Source organism: Bufo bufo, chromosome 5, assembly GCF_905171765.1.
Source record: "Bufo bufo chromosome 5, aBufBuf1.1, whole genome shotgun sequence".
NCBI lineage: Eukaryota > Metazoa > Chordata > Amphibia > Anura > Bufonidae > Bufo > Bufo bufo.
The window spans coordinates 248,099,402-248,117,678 of NC_053393.1; the positions used below are offsets into that span (position 1 = coordinate 248,099,402).

The 18,277-nt window shown below is 43.7% G+C and overlaps 1 protein-coding gene across 4 annotated transcripts in view; it reads left to right on the forward strand.

Moving 5' to 3' along the window:
* The window catches only part of COBL (cordon-bleu WH2 repeat protein), a 586,878-nt gene that overhangs the window by 186,102 nt on the left and 382,499 nt on the right, over positions 1–18,277 (forward strand). For all 4 annotated transcript variants that reach the window (XM_040433733.1, XM_040433731.1, XM_040433734.1 and 1 more), the window contains one exon: positions 4,096–4,296. In XM_040433733.1, the coding sequence (XP_040289667.1) occupies positions 4,096–4,296 (201 nt within the window). The remainder of the gene's footprint in view (positions 1–4,095; positions 4,297–18,277) is intronic.

Genomic DNA, 18,277 nt, shown 5'->3' on the forward strand with positions numbered 1-18,277 from the left:
AATATGTGAAAACCTAAGAAATCTTTATTCTCTGGCCCATTGGAAAGGTGCATGATGTAAACTGTAGTGAAGGTAATCTTCCTAGTGACTGTATTTGTGACCAGTAACACTCTGCCTCTCCAATTGACACAGGAAGTCAGTTGCTTCTCTATTCCTTCATATGAGACTGACATTGAGGCTCCCATAAGAATACATAGAGAAACTGGCTTCCTGTTCACACATAAGATGCAGTGTTATTCGGAGAGTCAGAGTGTTGGTCACATGACACAGCTGAGTAACAGAACGGAGGTTATAACTTACAAATACAGTCATTGGTAAGAAAATTACCAGCACTACAGATTACATCATAAACCTTTCTAACAGGTCAGAGAATACATTTTTTTGTGAGAGTGCTTCTTTAAGAATCATCTGCAACAGTCACTGGAGGCAAAAGTCATTGGAACAGAGCTCGCTTCACCTTCTGGCACCATGATCACCACTTGCAGGTGCAGTTGTGCCCTTGATGCACTTTTATCTACTATAGCAGGGGTCAGCAACCTTCAGCACGCCAGCTGTTGTGAAACTACAATTCCCAGCGTGCTCCATTCATTCCCATGGGAGTTCTGAGAAGAACAGAGCAAGTATGGATGTTGGCAGTTGTAATTTCCCAAAGGCTGTAGTGCCGGAGGTTGCTGACCCCTGTACTATAGCAAGCTCAGTGAAAGATTCCCTTTAAACCACACAAGCCAATAAACAACATTTTAGCGGCATTTATTCAAATGTAAGATGCTAGTGCCTCTAAATAAATGAAGTGCATTCTGCGCCAACGGACTTTATACTAAGACTGGAGCGTGTAACTCCAGTCAGTATATCTGCCCTTTTGGGTTAAATAATGCAATCTTTCATGCCCTAGACTAAATAGGGCTTAGCTTACCCATGGACAAGAGCGATGCTGTTTATGAAAAAAAAAACGGCAGACCAAGGGTTGAACTGGGCAGTTCACTACAAGATGAAGCTATTATGATAATCTATTGAAATTGTGTGCAGTTAATATGATAACATGACAAATCATAATTCTGCAGTCCTCCTACTACAATTAATATCTGTACAGCCCCATTTGATCATTAATATATACCATTCTGTATAAGTAAATGATATAATAAAGCACTGTACTGTCTTATGGTTTGCTAACATGAGCTTCATCCGCAAGGATCATTTTTAACAGCTGCTTGTGACCAATGACATAGTCTGTTCATGATGTGTATAATCACCCATGGGACTTACATACCTTGTATTGAGTAAGTACTATAAATTATGTATTTCAGTGATTGATACTTTTTTGCAGAATTGTGTTTCAGATATCAGTGGCTATAGTTCTATAGTCCATCATCAAATAAAGGATAGCTGACTATATGAGCTATGAATTAGGACTGACTTTCAAGCAGTGTAGTTTTGCACTTAGACAAATCTGTATTACGTCGTTTTTGTCAGGGTCATTGATACGTTTGATGGGAGAACGAACACAGCCTGCAGTGCTATTCTTGCCGTCAACGATACCATAATCCTGAAGAAAGCTTGATATTCCCAATTATAGATCGTTTGGGTTCACCAGAATTTGTCAGGATATATATATATACGCAGCTCTTTCTTATTTCCTGTGATGTTATGTCCATGGATGTGTCAAACCCAAAACAGGATCATTCTAAATTAAAGTGGTATTATACCTACTATAAATGGAAAAATAGAAGCTCTTAGCGCACATTTTTGATCAAACGTGTGTCGGGCCCATCCACCAGGCGTCAAGGTGACTTCCGCAGACGGGTACCTAACACTCATATACCGCCTCTCTTGGACTTTCCAAAGCCTACAATTTTGAGGGCAGTCTAGGAACCAGCTACATTTATACTCTGCTCAGAAGTCCCAGGTAGATGGGCATTGCTCAGTCTAAAAGAGGCGCTCCCCTCAATATATACTACAAGAAAATTTGGACTAGCACATTTATATTAACCACCTCAGCCCCCAGTGCTTAAACACCCTGAAAGACCAGGCCACTTTTTACACTTCTGACCTACACTACTTTCACCGTTTATTGCTCGGTCATGCAACTTACCACCCAAATGAATTTTACCTCCTTTTCTTCTCACTAATAGAGCTTTCATTTGGTGGTATTTCATTGCTGCTGACATTTTTACTTTTTTTGTTATTAATCGAAATTTAACGATTTTTTTGCAAAAAAATGACATTTTTCACTTTCAGTTGTAAAATTTTGCAAAAAAAACGACATCCATATATAAATTTTGCTCTAAATTTATTGTTCTACATGTCCTTGATTAAAAAAAAATGTTTGGGTAAAAAAAAAATGGTTTGGGTAAAAGTTATAGCGTTTACAAACTATGGTACAAAAATGTGAATTTCCGCTTTTTGAAGCAGCTCTGACTTTCTGAGCACCTGTCATGTTTCCTGAGGTTCTACAATGGCCAGACAGTACAAACACCCCACAAATGACCCCATTTCGGAAAATACACACCCTAAGGTATTCGCTGATGGGCATAGTGAGTTCATAGAACTTTTTATTTTTTGTCACAAGTTAGCGGAAAATGATGATTTTTTTCTTTTTTTTTTTTTTTCTTACAAAGTCTCATATTCCACTAACTTGTGACAAAAAATAAAAACTTCCATGAACTCACTATGCCCATCAGCGAATACCCTGGGGTCTCTTCTTTCCAAAATGGGGTCACTTGTGGGGTAGTTATACTGCCCTGGCATTCTAGGGGCCCAAATGTGTGGTAAGGAGTTTGAAATCAAATTCTGTAAAAAATGACGAGTGAAATCCGAAAGGTGCTCTTTGGAATGTGGGCCCCTTTGCCCACCTAGGCTGCAAAAAAGTGTCACACATCTGGTATCTCCGTATTCAGTAGAAGTTGGGGAATGTGTTTTGGGGTGTCTTTTTACATATACCCATGCTGGGTGAGAGAAATATCTTGGTCAAATGCCAACTTTGTATAAAAAAATGGGAAAAGTTGTCTTTTGCCAAGATATTTCTCTCACCCAGCATGGGTATATGTAAAATGACACCCCAAAACACATTCCCCACCTTCTCCTTCTCCTGTTAGTGGAATATGTGACTTTGTAAGAAAAAAAAAAAAATTCCGCTAACTTGGGCCAAAAAAAAGACTGAATGCAGCCTTACAGAGGGGGGGGGGGATCAATGACAGGGGGGTGATCAATGACAGGGGGGGTGATCAATGACAGGGGGGTGATCAGGGAGTCTATATGGGGTGATCACCCAACTGTCATTGATCACCCCCCTGTAAGGCTGCATTCAGACGTCCGTATGATTTTTACGGATCCGATCAGTCTATCAGTGGATCCGTAAAAATCATGCGGACATCTGAATGGAGCTTTACAGGGGGGTGATCAATGACAGTTGGGTGATCACCCCATATAGACTCCCTGATTTTGCGATTTTGTTGGGATTATCTGGGATAGAGCATTACTTTTGGTCTTGATAAGCCTGCATCCGTGACGCATACATCTCCAAGCCACATGCAAGTTATCTCTGTGTACAGCAGTGCCATCTGTGATCATTCTATGTGTTATATACTGGTTTAAATTATACCCAAAATCCCGGTGACACTTGTATGGGAGTACGCACAGCCCAGGATAATGGCAGAAATTTTAGACTAGCACATCTAAAGTCACAGGTGCACATCCATAAAGCTAAAATTCAAACAGGAAACAAAATATTACAAAAATACTATACATGAAAACTGGAAGTTCTTCACGCACATTTTTGTGGGGGTCTGAGTACTGAGACCCCCACCGATCTCTAGAACGGAAGGAGAGAAACATGTGCACTGCATGAGATGGGCTCCATAGAAGTCTATGGGCACATATCGATTCCATCCTCAGCAGTGAAGAGAAAGTGCAGAATATGCACGCTTCTCTCCCCTTGTTCTAGACGAGATTGTAGGTGTCTCAGCACTTAGACCCCCACTGATCAAAATTGTCTCTATGACATATCAAAAGTTGTATGAAAAGTTAGCGAGGCTTTAAGGTCTGAATTTATATTTATTATGAAATAAAATATTTACATTGTATTACATTTTCTTCCAGTAAGAAAACAAAAGCACAAGCTCCTCTTCCGCCAATACAGTCTATTACCAAACCACGAATGGAGCACATGTCATCTTCAGAGTCCGAGGAAACGGGAAACCAAAACTCAGACGAGTCTAAAGAAAATCTTCTCCATAGAAAAGTGGAACTCACCATATGTTTACCAGATGTGCAGGAAAAACATGTCACTGTTGATGGCAGGTACAAATGTGTTTATTGTATTTTAGAAAACTGATGAATATCAGTATAATAATGGTCTTTTCAAATTTGGGTCAGAGGCTACATTTGAAAATGTGGTCAAGTCACATGCATTTAGTGGGTGTTTCATTCCATTAAAGCGACGGACAGTACGACGGAAATCTTATGTTATTGTGTTTAGGTTCTACACCTACACCGTGTTACTGTTTAGAATAGCACAATTTGCAAATCCACAAAGGTTACTTTCTCAGATAAGATGCTCAGTGAAAAAAAAAAGGCCCGAAGTAAAGATTCTTTCACACCATAAATATTAATGGCAATTCCTGAAATAGCGCCAGGCAGTGTGTTCGGTGACGTCACCGGCTCTCATGGGCGGGCTTTAGCGCTGCCCTAGACGTTTTACTGGCTAGGGCAGCGCTAAATCCTGCCCATCAGTGCCGGTGACGTCACCGGGCTTCCTGGCAGCCCCATGGAGAGTCCTGGTACGTCACCGGATCTCCAAAAAATGCCTTTGCACTGCGCGATTTAGCGCAGGGCAAAGGAGAGCATCGGAGCATGAATTGCTACCATGCTCAAGTCAAGGGGGCTGCCGGGGTGAAAATGGAGGTATGTCCGGGTTCAGCTCTGAACCTGGACAACCCCTTTAAGGATGGTTTCACACACACCATTTTGCTACTGCAATTTTTGATCCAGAGTGGCTCCAACAGGATGACAGTGTATAAGGTCTTGCTTTATATTTCACAGTCCTTTTTTGCAATCCACTCCTGGCTTTGGTTAAAAAAACTGCATGAAAAACTGCCATAAAAAGTATGCGTGAAACCACTCTTAAGCAATGTTCGTACTGCATTTTTTGGATGGAATTTTCTGCCAATATTCTGCACCAAAATCTGCACAGAATACACCTCCCATTGATTTCTGTGGTGTTACAGAAACAGATGAGGTGAACCCATACTTGTCAGACTGTGGATATGCCATAAAGTTCTTTAATGGAAATACCCTTTTAAAGTCTGATACGTTCAAAAATCTGATTATGTAAAATATTATGTAACTAACAATTTTGCTGCACTATTTAGGAGTGCAAGAGAAAATCTAATTTGTGGCAGTTCTAACTTTTCCACCTGATTCCATTCAGTGACATGTAAATACATGGTAATCTGGAAAAAGAGTTTCTTTATTAGCAGTTTATGTCATCTAGAGCATGGGTGCTACAAAACCACACCTTGTTTCTTAATATAATAATTGTATATAATGTGTTCCAGTTAAATGCAAACACAATGTACATTAAGATTGCAATGTTCCAAGGATTTCTAATTTGGTAGCTAAGGCACTAATCTACATGGCATGTCTCGGCACATTGGACAATTGTCACTCCTGTGCAGTGTATATGGCAAAAGTCTATGAATATGTTAATTAGCTGTATATTGCCATGACACCCCACAAGTATGGCAAGTTGTACCACACCCAGGATATAGTTAGAGCTAGGAAAAATAAGGTAGAGAAACGTTGGGATGTTGCCATTTTAAGTGCATCCAAGAGATTAGATAGATAGACAGACAGACAAACAGATGGCCCACAACTTGGCAATGGTCCCTGACTTGACTAATTGCAGGGGCCTAAACCTAATAGGGAAATGTGAGTAGTCAGACAAAAAGAGGTCAAAACCAGATAGGCAAAGGCAGGACTGAATCAGAATCCAAAAGATGGTCCAATAAATAGCAGAGTGAAACCAGGAGATAACGTCAGAGACAAAGTCAGCAGGCGAAGGTGAGGTCACAAACTAGCAGAGTCTAATACCAATCAATGTCCAAGATCAAACAAGATCAAATAACTAGCAGAGTCAAAATCAGAGTCAAAGAGGCAACATCAGTATACAATGGCAAAGTCAGAGAAACAGGAAAAAGGTCAGCAATTCAGAGGAACAAATACCAAAACTAGCCAGTGAGGCAGGATTACCAATCACAGGCAACTGTGGCCAACAGCTGTCTCTTTAAATAGCCCGCCCTCAGAAAGAATGTGACTCCGGTGCCGAGCCTACTTGGTCTACTTGGTCTGGCGTCCTTGCCCCCTGATAGGTCGACCAGCCCCTCTGTCTGTGTACGTATGAACATGCAGGTTTTAACTTGTTTTTGAATGTGGTGATAATGTGGCATCCTACTGACCCATTACTTGTGAATAGTTTCCTACCGCTTGATCTACTCCCCCCCCCCCCCCCTTTGCCTTCTCTAAATGTCCCCTAAGATTGCCAAGTCTGTCAGTAGATGGCTAAACATTGTTAATCATTTTTTATATTTATGTTTGGTGGAGTTGTAGCTTTTATACACTATTCACACGATCATTTAGCTACAAACTCTAATTTGTATTCTTTTTTATAAAAAATAACATTTGAAGTAAAAATTTTACAGACTGGGGGCAGTTGTGAGGAACATGCGGAAACCTTATGTGGTATCAGAGTATGGGTCCATGCACACGGCATCACTCCGTCTATGGATTCTTCATGGTGGCCTTACAAGGTGTCCACTGTGTGTGCACTGTATAGTGTCTCTGTGAGGTCCCATATTCTCCACTAGAGAATACTTTTGTAATACAGCATGCAGTGGAGATCCAAAGCTACCCAAAGTTACAGTATGAACCAATAAATGGTTATGGCCGCCATCATACAGATTCATGTGACATGGATCTGTAATACGGGAGTATTAAAATGACTGCTTATAGCGTTATGATTGTGTATTACGTTATGAAATTTAATTTAGGACATTATTAATTGACATGATGAGACTATCAGTTCAAAAGAGGTACCAATAAATAGTAAAATAAAAATACATGTATTTATATGAGGTATGGCATACATAAATGGTCCCTGCGCTGAAAAAACAGTGAAGAGCATTTTCTAGCAATAAAAAGAGTTAAAGGGGTGTTCTTAGATTTTTATACCAGTTTATACCATTCTCTGGATAGGTCATCAGTATCCAAACGGTGGAGGACTAACACCAGGGACCCCAGCTGATCGGCTATTTGAGAAGGCACTGGCATAGTAGCACCATTGTCTTCTCACAACTTTTTCTAGGTCGAGTGACAACACGTTCTTGTATCACATGGCGTAGAAGCAGCTCAGCCCCATTCAAGTCATCAGTATAAAAATCTCGGAAAACCTCTTTGACTCGTTAGTAAATGAGCCGGCTTGCACAAGAGAAGCTTTCTGTGTATGGATTGATAAATTTCAGTCAATATAAAAGCACATTTGCATCTTTTACTGCAGTGGACATCATTCAATGAAAAGAAAGGAATACTTTATCTCATGGCTGGGACAACGGGTAGGCGAGGCTAGGCGCCCACCTTGGGCACCAACTCTCTACCCATAATGGGGAGGGCGCAATCACGGCTGCACTTGCGGCCGCTCAGTCTCATAGGCCGCTATGCCTGAAGCCTATAAGGCAGTAGATGGGCATAAGAGGTCGTGATGACATCACTGTGAACTACTGCACCGGGTCTCGCGTGATCATGTCATTGCACGAGACCTGTCACAGGACGTTACAGTGATGTCATTGGGACCGCCTTCCCCGGGAAGTGGCAACACAGGCTACGCATCGCAGACCGCGGCAGGGGAACGCTAGTGAGGTAAGTGTTTGTTTTTTGTTTTTGTTTTTTCCACTAAGGGGCACCAAGAGAGGGCAGCATTATATATAACTGGCACTGAGGGGGTCATAATCTACTGGGGGCACCAAGAGGGGGAAGTATTATAAATAGCTGGCACTACAGGGAGCATGGAGGGGCAATATGTACTGGTACTACTGGGGGCTCATCTACTGGTATTACAGGTGGAGATATATATATATACTGGGCACTATGGGCATCATTATAATACAGGGGGCACTACAGGGGAGTTATAACTGCAGGGGGGCCTTAGAACTACAAGAGGCACTGCAGGAGGGGCTTTATAAATACTGGAGCACCATGGTTATATTATTACTACTGAGGATACTTTAGGGGCATAATTATCGGGCACATTATTATTATTGCCATTAATGGGGACACTCTTTGGGAATATTATCACTATTGACGGCACTATTGCTAATGATGGCAGTCTGGGAGCACTATTAGTATGGGGGGGACTATTTGTTTGGCACTGTTATTTCTGACAGTATAGTGTTTGTGGCATGGGGGAGCACAGCGGGCACAGTATTGGGAGTAGCAGCAGGATGACAGTGGCTTGTGTAAATTTGGGGGCTGATCTGGGGTCTGTATGGATTCGGGGGCTGATTTGAAAAATCTGTAACAGCCCCCATCTACCATGTCCCATGTAGTAATACTGGTGTCTTCTTATGTGGCAGAGGGGGCTGCACACCCCTAACCAAAGACATCTGCATGTGATGGTCTGGACCAAATGGAGAAGAAAAGGGAAATGAACAAATGAAATCTGTGTAGACGTCAGCTGTAAGTCACTGAACAGGACTGTTTCTCTTAAATGTGCTTGAATATCTTTATTAGTACGCTAGGTAAGTGAGGTCACTTTTTTTGGGGGGGGGGGGGGGGAGGGGGGCAGGCTTGCTTCGCCTATGACACCAAAATACCTCGTCCCTGCCCTGCTTTATCTTCAACTTGGCTTCAATACTTCTGGCTTCTTTCTCTTTGTATTACCCTTGAATATAGAAGTTTTCTTGGGTGACTCTTTCAGTTCTGATCTAATTTTAACAATTCAAGTCTTCTGCTTAGGGTACTTTCACACTTGCATCAGAGGATTCCGGACGCAAACGGATGATATTTGTCAGACGGATCCGGATGCGGATCCATCTGACAAATGCATTGAAATACCGGATCCATCTCTCTGGTGTCATCCAGAAAAACGGATCCGGTATATATTTTTTTCACAGATTCAAAGTCTGCGCATGCGTGGACTGGAAGAACGGATCCGTCAATGCGGCAATTTAATTTTTTTCCAGCACTAATACATTTCAATGGAAAGCCGCCAAGTGTTCAGGATTTTTGGCCAAAAAACGTATTTTTGATGATTGTTATCCATTCAGAATGCATTAGGATAAAACTGATCAGTTTTTTTCTGGTATTGAGCCCCTGTGACGTAACTCAATACCGGAAAAGAAAAACGCTAGTGAGAAAGTTTCCTAACTTTTGTGAAAATACACATTTTTTGATGAAATAATAAAATAAAAAATAATACCATACTCCACGTGGCAGTTCTTTGGTCTTTCAGTTTGATTTTCACAGCCAGCTCTTTCATTTCCAGTCTTAGTTTTAAGTATCATTCTGTAAATAATGGAAGCAGGTCTCGGAGACTGATTACAGAATGTTGCTAAGAATAGCTGGCAGACGTATCAAGATTTTAATCATTATATGGTTTCTCTTCTAGTCAGTAGACTTTGTCCAGTAAAAGCCAAAATAAGTATGTAATCACTAATAATCACTAATGACTAATATACAAGCCCATCAGTTGTTGTTGGAAATGTAGCAGGTATCACCCAGAAGCTGTCGGTTGTCTATAATTTGCATGTGCTTCCATTTTTAATATTAATACTGTTTCTAATTGACAAAACCTGAACAGCACTGTAAATCTAAGTTTTTTTTGGGGCCTTAAAGGGGTTGTATGGGATTTTCATATTAATGTCCTATACTTTGGATAGGTCATCAGTATGAGATTGGCAGGGGTTGGTATCACAGTTCAGCCGCATTCACTTGAATCTGGCTGAGCTGTGCCTAGGCCCCGTGACCGATATACGGTGACATCCTTGGCCTAGGAAAAAACCTAAAAGCTCACACAGCACCTCTCACTACAGCTGATCACGGTACTCTGAAAGGTGGTTTTGCAGTGTCCCACTAGCTAATGTGGGAACTGCAAAAGATTTTTGTTATCATCTGTATATCATGCTGTATTGTGCCATCCTGTGATATTCCTATTTACCAGGCTGTCAGGTGCACTACATACATCCACCACTAGATGGGGGTAGCACCACAGTATAAATAGTGTAGTTCTGCCTAGTTAGGGGAGATTGTGGGTTCTCTCTATCGAAATGGAGTGAGAAGCTACTGGGGAAAGGAGAGGTTCCCTCTCCTCCCAGCTCCCTGGAGCTTCATGGTCCAGAGAAGCCATCATACACCTTAGGATCTAAGCCAGGAAGACAGGCGGAGGGAAGTCTACCTTTATTCTTCAGGAGCAACAAGTGGATTTCTGATTTTTAGTGGATCAAGACAAAGGAAGGACAAAGCCATTGTTATAGGCTCTAGGCGCCTTTGTAATTTAGTGAAGGACTTAATAGCTTCAGGCAGCCTCACCGTTATTCTAAAGACAGATAAGGATTCTGTCATATCACTTGTGTGAAAGCTCAAGATTGGGACTACCTCAACTAAGACTGAAGCAAGGACAAGAGCTGTTTTCCCAGTGAGTACCTAACTCACCACCCTAGCCTGACACAATATCATCAGCACAGCCTGTTACTAATATTTATCACGTCTTACTTGCATGTGTATCAGAGACTGTTTTATTGCTGGATGTACACTGTTATCAAGAACCTGGTTAAAGTAAAGTTTACCGTTGGATTTAAACCTACCTCATTCTTCCAACTCCACACCACTATTACCCTCAACCTTTTGCACCATAAAGGTGCTGGCGTCACGACATTATTCAAACCAGGGGTCCAGCCACACAAGCACTCATCTACCATTCACCATCAAGGGCACCTCAACCACCACCTGGCCGGTGTCCCCTGTAACCGAGTGTGCCCCGGAGAATCCAATGCTGTTCTCCCCTTCACTGCACTGCTGGCCCAGGGAGGTGACTGCTAAACCGTGAGTAACCGATGAACTGTATGTACATTCGGGCCCACCGTGCACCTCACATGTTCTACCCCTGCGGACTGGCACGTTTCAGTTTGTTCCCTAAATGTGGGGCATTTAGTAATGTAAAAATATAGTATACCTCTTGACACTAACTTCTGTGCAGGTGATCCTCTTAAAGTAGAGGTTGGTGTACACAAGAGATTAGGAAATAGAAAATTCATCAAAGAAAATTCTGGTCTAGATGAGGGATTGTCTTCTCAAAGAGGTGGTCTTTTGGAAGGTTTTCACTGTATCAGCACGTTGTAAAAACTAGCATGCTCTGTGCTGCCTAAAGTTCTCCAGCTTCTACAGCTGGAAGTAACTTAAAGGAGTTGTCTGGGTGTTTAATATTGATGGCTTTTTCTCAGGATAGTTCAGCAATATCAGACCGGCAGGGTGTAACTCCCGGCATCCCCACCAATCATCTGCCAAGGACATTGCTGTCCACTAGATAGCAACTGTGCTTGGTGTTACAGCTCAGAACCTATTCACTTGAATGGGACTGACCTGTGCTTAGGCCATGTGACCTGCAAAAATGATGTCACAGACCTAGCAAAAGGCTGTAGCGCTCGCAGAAGCCGCAGTCTCTTCAAACAGCTGACCACCTCGGACAATCCCTTTAAATGCTTTAACCTCTTAAGGACCCATGACGTACATGTACGTCATTTCTTTGTGGGACTTAAAGACCCATGACGTACATGTACTTCATGGGGATCAGGCGGGTGCAGGTGCTGCGCCCGCCCGATCAGCGGCCGGGGTCCGGCAGTCACTGATAGCCGGACCCCTGCTGCATGCGCCGGCATCGGTGAAATCACGTTCCTTTGTGGCTTATATGAAAACAGAGGCTTTTGTTTTGTAGCTTTCACATCTGGTTGCTTGTTCTCAGTCTTTGTTCCATCTTCCATATCATCATGTAGATAACTAGTTCTAAAATATGTCACAGTAGATCTCTGTAACACTGTAACTACTCAGACCTGAATTTTAATTGTTAGGTGCAGCTATCCTTTTAAAATCATAATAAACTTAAGAATTTTTATTGCCTCATCACACATAAAAATTCTGAAAGCTAAACAATGCTATTGCGTTAAACTGGTACAAAGAATTTGATCTGTCTGCAATAGCCAGTTCAAACATGGGTTACATTTTCAGTGTAGGACACTACGTATCTTTGATGAAAAGTGTAATATTTGTATGTGTATATACACACTGTAGTATAACAAAAATCACAGCAGTGAGAGGTATTCTTTGATTTGCAATTTATTTTTGCAGGTAATATGCGACATTCATGTGAACGCGTTTTCGGCTGTATTAGCCTTCATTAGACACATTGCCGCTGAAGATTGAGGGAGAGAATGGAGGACACACAGGTGTAGATCAGGTGCTGTCAGCACCAGTGGTTTGCGGTGTGGTTTGCGGTGTGCACACCGCAAACCACTGGTGCTGACAGCACCTGATCTACACCTGTGTGTCCTCCATTCTCTCCCTCAATCTTCAGCGGCAATGTGTCTGATGAAGGCTAATACAGCCGAAAACGCGTTCACATGAATGTCGCATATTACCTGCAAAAATAAATTGCAAATCAAAGAATACCTCTCACTGCTGTGATTTTTGTTATACTACACTCTGGGGTGGGAACCCTATACACAGCGGAGAAAACCCGGTGTGAACAAATTTGTTCTACCTATATACACACTGTGACACAGTGAGAGGTTTGGTCTGGGAAAACAGGTATTTTCCTCCCAGCATGTGCTGCTGGTCTGATTTACAGCCAGGTTTTGGTAGCACCTGGCTGTCCTTAAATAGGCAGCTGGGCTCAGAAGCGAGGTCTCTGTGTTGGGATCTGGGAGCCTTATGTCTGGATGAAGTCTTGCTACCTGTTTGGCGTGAAAACAGGTTGGTGCTGCTATGCTCAAGGACTCTTTGAGGCAGAATTACCGCATGGTGTGAATTACCACCAACACCGCAATGTGACTTTTTGTTTTAATTATGACTGCTTGTTTTGTCATTTGCCTAAAGTGTGAATAAGGCTACTTTCACACTAGCGTTGTTTTAATCCGGCGTTCAATTCCGACACCGGAACTGCCCGCCGGATCCGGAAAAACGTGTGAAAACGGATTACATTTGAATCCTGATCAGGATTTTGATCACAATGAAAAAATGCATTGGAAAAAACGGATCCGCCATTTATGGACTTTAACTTTTTTTTCACATTTTTCGGGTTTAACATGCAAAAGCCGGATCCGTTTTGACTGAACACACAGTGCCAGATCCGGCGTTAATGCAAGTCAATGGAAAAAAGGCCTGATCCGGCGTTCAGTCAAAGTGTTCAGGCTTTTTGGCCGGAGGTAAAAATACTGCATGCTACGTTTTTCTGAAAAGCCTGATCAGTCAAAAAGACTGAACTGGAGACATCCTGATGCATCCTGAAGGACTGACTCTCCATTCAGAATGCATGGGGATAAAACTGATCAGTTCTTTTCCGGATTTGAGCCCCTAGGACGGAACTCAGCGCCGGAAAAGAAAAACGCTAGTGTGAAAGTAGCCTTAAACACTGAACTGTTTGATACAAAGAACTTGTTGTTGCCTCTATACTGCGTCCGCTAATCCTGTCTACCTGAGCGAAACCCCACAATTGGTGGAGGATGATGGCAAGAGCAGTGATGCTGGCGTGAACGTCAATATTTTTGTATTCTGCATTTTTCTGGCATGGAACCAACAAAGATTGGAGCTCACAAAGTACCAATACAAAAATATACTTTATTGAAATTACAATAGTACATATATAAAAGACGTTGTAGCTAAAAAAGAAGATAGCAGCAAAGAAAAACACAATCCTAGTGGGACACTGGCTACATATTTGTATTATAATAAACAGCAATTTGTAATCATATATCACAGCAATATATGCATAAGGGACAAAAGTCTCCAAAATGTTCCCAGCAGCCCTAGAAAAAAAATATCAAGACTAGATGTAATGCCCATAAAACAGGGACAAAAGCATGTAGACTGCTGAAGGCAAAAAGATAGTACCCAGGAACCGAATAAAAAGGAGAGACTCACCTACAAAGCTCAGTGTACCCAAACCAGGATGGCGCTACCCCGACGCGCGTTTCAGGGGTCACCTGGGGCTGCAGAAAACTCAGGATCATATTCTACAGCGGTTTTAGTGGCCCAGCATATTCAAAGAAGTGGAAGAGTTTTGTAAGTCTTGCCCGACCTTCCAGATAACTAGCCCCCAGCCACATTTCCGTAGTCCCCCAGTACCTCTCCAGATTATTGAAGTACCGTTTGACCGAATAGCAATGGACCTCATAGGCCCAGTACTGAAGTCCGCCAGAGGGCATCAACACAGCTTCTTCATTCTAGACTACGCCACTTTGTACCCGCAGGCGGTGCCACTGCAACATACCTCGGCCAAACTCATAGCTAAGGAGTTAATGGAGATGTTTTCCCGAGTGGGACTACCTAAAGAGGTTCTGACCGACCAAGGGACCCCTTTTATGTCCAAGGTGATAAGGGAACTCTGTAAGTTGCTGCACATAAAACAACTTCGGACGTCTGTTTACCATCCAAAAATGGACGGTCTGGTAGAACGGTTTAACCAAACATTAAAAAATATGTTGAAAAAGGTAGTGTCTAAAGATGGGAAGGACTGGAGACCTCCTTCTGCCCTATCTCATGTTCACAGTGCGAGAGGTACCCCAGGCCTCCATTGCTTTCTCGCCCTTCGAACTGCTATATGGCAGACACCCTCGTGGTCTCTTAGACGTGGCTAAAGAGGTGTGGGAACAACAACCCACTCCACATAAAAGTGTCATTTAGTACGTTACCCAGATTCAAGATCGGCTAGAGACAGTGTTGCATCTTGTTAGGGAGCATATGGAGGCAGCTTAGCGAGCCCAGAGTCGGGTCTATAATTGGCAGGCTCGGGTCCGGATGTTTAACCCGGGTGATCGGGTTTTGGTTCTGGTGCTGACCGTAGACAGTAAGTTCCTGGCTAGGAGGCAGGGGCTTTACGAGGTACTCGATAAAAATTGGAGATGTAAACTACAAGATACACCAGCCAGGGCGGCGAAAGCCAGAGCAGGTTTACCATGTCAATTTACTCAAACGGTGGAAAGATAGGGAAACCTGTACAGAAGACAGCCCGCGGCCGGGTTTTCTAGGAGAAGAGTACATAGACAAAAAATAAATATCCTATGCCCCGGGTGGATGAGCTCATCGAGAGGTTAGGACAAGCCCAGTACTTTTCTGTTTTGGACCTCACGAAAGGGTAATGGCAGGTGCCCTTAATGGAGGATGCCAAAGAGAAAACTGCCTTCATCACGCTGAGGGGCTGTATCAATATAAGGTCTTACCCTTTGGTCTGTATGGTGCCCCCGCCACTTTTCAGCGACTAATGGACATTGTGCTTTGTCCACATCGTCGGTACGCTTTGGCTTACCTGGACGATACTGTCATCCATAGGACCAACTGGGAAAGTCACCTAATAATAATAATACAAAAATGTTATATAGCGCCACCATATTCTGCAGCGCTTTACAAATTCATAGGGTTCATTTACAAAACAAAAGTAACTGGCTAATATGCAACTGAAACACTAGTCAGGGCCCTGCTCGCAAGAGCTTACAATCTATGAGGAATTGTGGGTGACACATGAGGTAGTTTATTGTGAAGTAGGATTTGAGCCATTATTGAACTGACAGAAGTGGTGCCGGCCGATCTGCTTCGGGTTTGGGACTACTAGAGGATCGAGTTTAGGCCAGAGGAGTTGGTGGGGGAAAGGTTTAGTCTTGGAAAAGTCATTTTAGGTAGCTTGATAAGCCTGCCTGAAAAGATGTGTTTTTAAGGCACGTTTGAAGGTGGAGAAGTTGTGAACTGACCTAGTATTCCGGGGCAGAGTATTCCAGAGAGTAGGTGCAGCTTTAGAAAAGTCTTGAAGACGGGAGTGAGAAGTACGAATTATGGTCGCTAACAGAATGGAGAGCACAAGTAGGGTGGTAGATGGAGAAGAGGGAGGAGATATATGGAGGTGCAGCACTGTGGAGAGCTTTGTGGGTGAGGGTGAGAAGTTTGAACTGTATTCTGTGGTGGATGGGCAACCAGTGAAGTGGTTGGACAAGACTAGTAGCATCAGTGTAGCGGTTGGATGGATAGATGAGCCTGGCTGCAGCATTTAGAACAGACTGAAGGGGGGAGAGTTTAGTGAGAGGGAGACCGATTAGTAATGCGTTGCAATAGTCAGGACGAGAATGAATCAAGGTAACAACAAGTGTTTGGCCATTTCCACCGTAAGAAATGGGCGGATTCTGGCGATATTCATGAGGTGCAGACGACAAGAGAGTGTAAGTGATTGAATATGGGGAACAAAGGAAAGATCAGAGTCAAATGTGGCCCCAAGACAGCGGGCATGTTGCACAGGAGTTATGATAGTGCTGCAGACCGAAATTGAAATATCAAGTTTAGGTGAGTTAGTAGATGGGCGAAAGAAAAGAAGTTCAGTTTTTGAGAGGTTCAGTTTTAGATACAGAGAGGACATGATGTTAGAGACAGCTGCCAGACAATTACTGGTGTTTTGGAGTAAAGCAGGGGTGATGTCAGGGGAGGAAGTGTACAGGTGGGTGTCACGACTTATGGTTAGGTCGTGACTTTGTGTCTTCACATGCGGTTGCTTTTGGCAACGTGGTTTGCATGTGAGGCACTTTTCCTTGGATGTGGTGTTTCCCCATTTTGGAATGCACGGGGTTAAGGTGTGTCTGGTAGGTGTGGTGGGTGTGACCTCAGGCCTCCTTATATGTTGGTGTGGTGGAGCCTGAAGGTCAGTTTGATTTTGGTTGTCAGCTTGGTGTGGAGCTCTGTTCCTGGGCTGTTTGTGATTATGTCTGTGTGAGTCACCCTTATTTATTATTCTGTTTCCTTTGCTGTGTCTGTTGTTCCCTGCGGTGTGTTTCTGTCATTCCTCCCCCCACCTGGTGTATGTAGTTATGGTGTGGGTTTTGCTTGGAGGTTTGATTGTGGTGTGTGACGGCTTCGGAAGGGGCGTGCTTTCCCGGAGGGGTTAAGCGAAGGCAAGACTGTGGGTTTCCCAGCCTGGAGCCTCTGTCCATCTCGGCTGTGGCAGGTAAGTGTAGATGGCATTGTTATGTTGCTGTGTGACTTACCTGCCGTACTGCTTCACCCATAGCCTTGCATCCTGTCAGCTACTAGGCCTCTGGAGACGCCTGTCATCCATGTCGTGGATGCACAGGTATTCTCTGCCATGTCATCAGTACCAGGGCGTAGCAGGGATAGCAGGGTCCTAGGTTGGTGAGCATGAGCCCCCTTACCTTCTGAGGCGGCTCCTGCGCTAGGAGTCTAGGGTGAGCTCAGGGTTACATTAGGAGGTGACCTGCTCCCTGTTCCTTGCTATCTGGCATTGCAGCCTCAGCTATTGCACAGTGTTTTTTTTTTACCCACTCCCCGCCGTGACATAATAATAAATAATGACTCCGCAGGCGCGGTGCCTTCGAAAGAGGGTGCAGCATGTATTGGCAGACGTTTTCGGCATACATGCGCGTTCTCCGGAGGGAGAGCGTTATGGGGTTCACCGTTAACAGCTCGGTTGGTGGCGTATTCCCCGCAACCTTGCTAACCGTGTCCGTGTTGGTGATCCCTCATCCCTCTCAGGGTTCCTTGCTCTGGTCGTCTGCTGGCAGTATTCCTTTGTATACCTGCTTTGTGCTGGTTTGGGAATGTCAGCTGGCAGCGACCTGGAGTAGGAACGTTTTGCTGAGTCGGACGCGGTGTCCAGTGTTCCTCCTCCAGACTGCTTTGGTGGATAACTGCCTGCGACCTAGGTGTCGGTTCAGGGAGGTTGGCGGCAGTTCTGGAGAGAGATATGGGCACCTGTCTGGCTGTGCCTCCAGTTGTTCTTTCCTCCAGTCTGCTTTGGTGCCTGGCGACCTGGGACCTTTGTTACGGTCCAGGTTTGTTGGCGGTAGTTCTGGAGGGAGACACTGGCTGTTATAAGGCATTGCCCCTCCCCCTCCCTGTTTGGCCCCACCAACTTCCCCTTTTCGGTTGGAGGGGGCTTTTCCCCATTTTGGTATGCACAGGGTTAAGGTGTGTCTGGTAGGTGTGGTGGGTGTGACCTCAGGCCTCCTTATATGTTGGTGTGGTG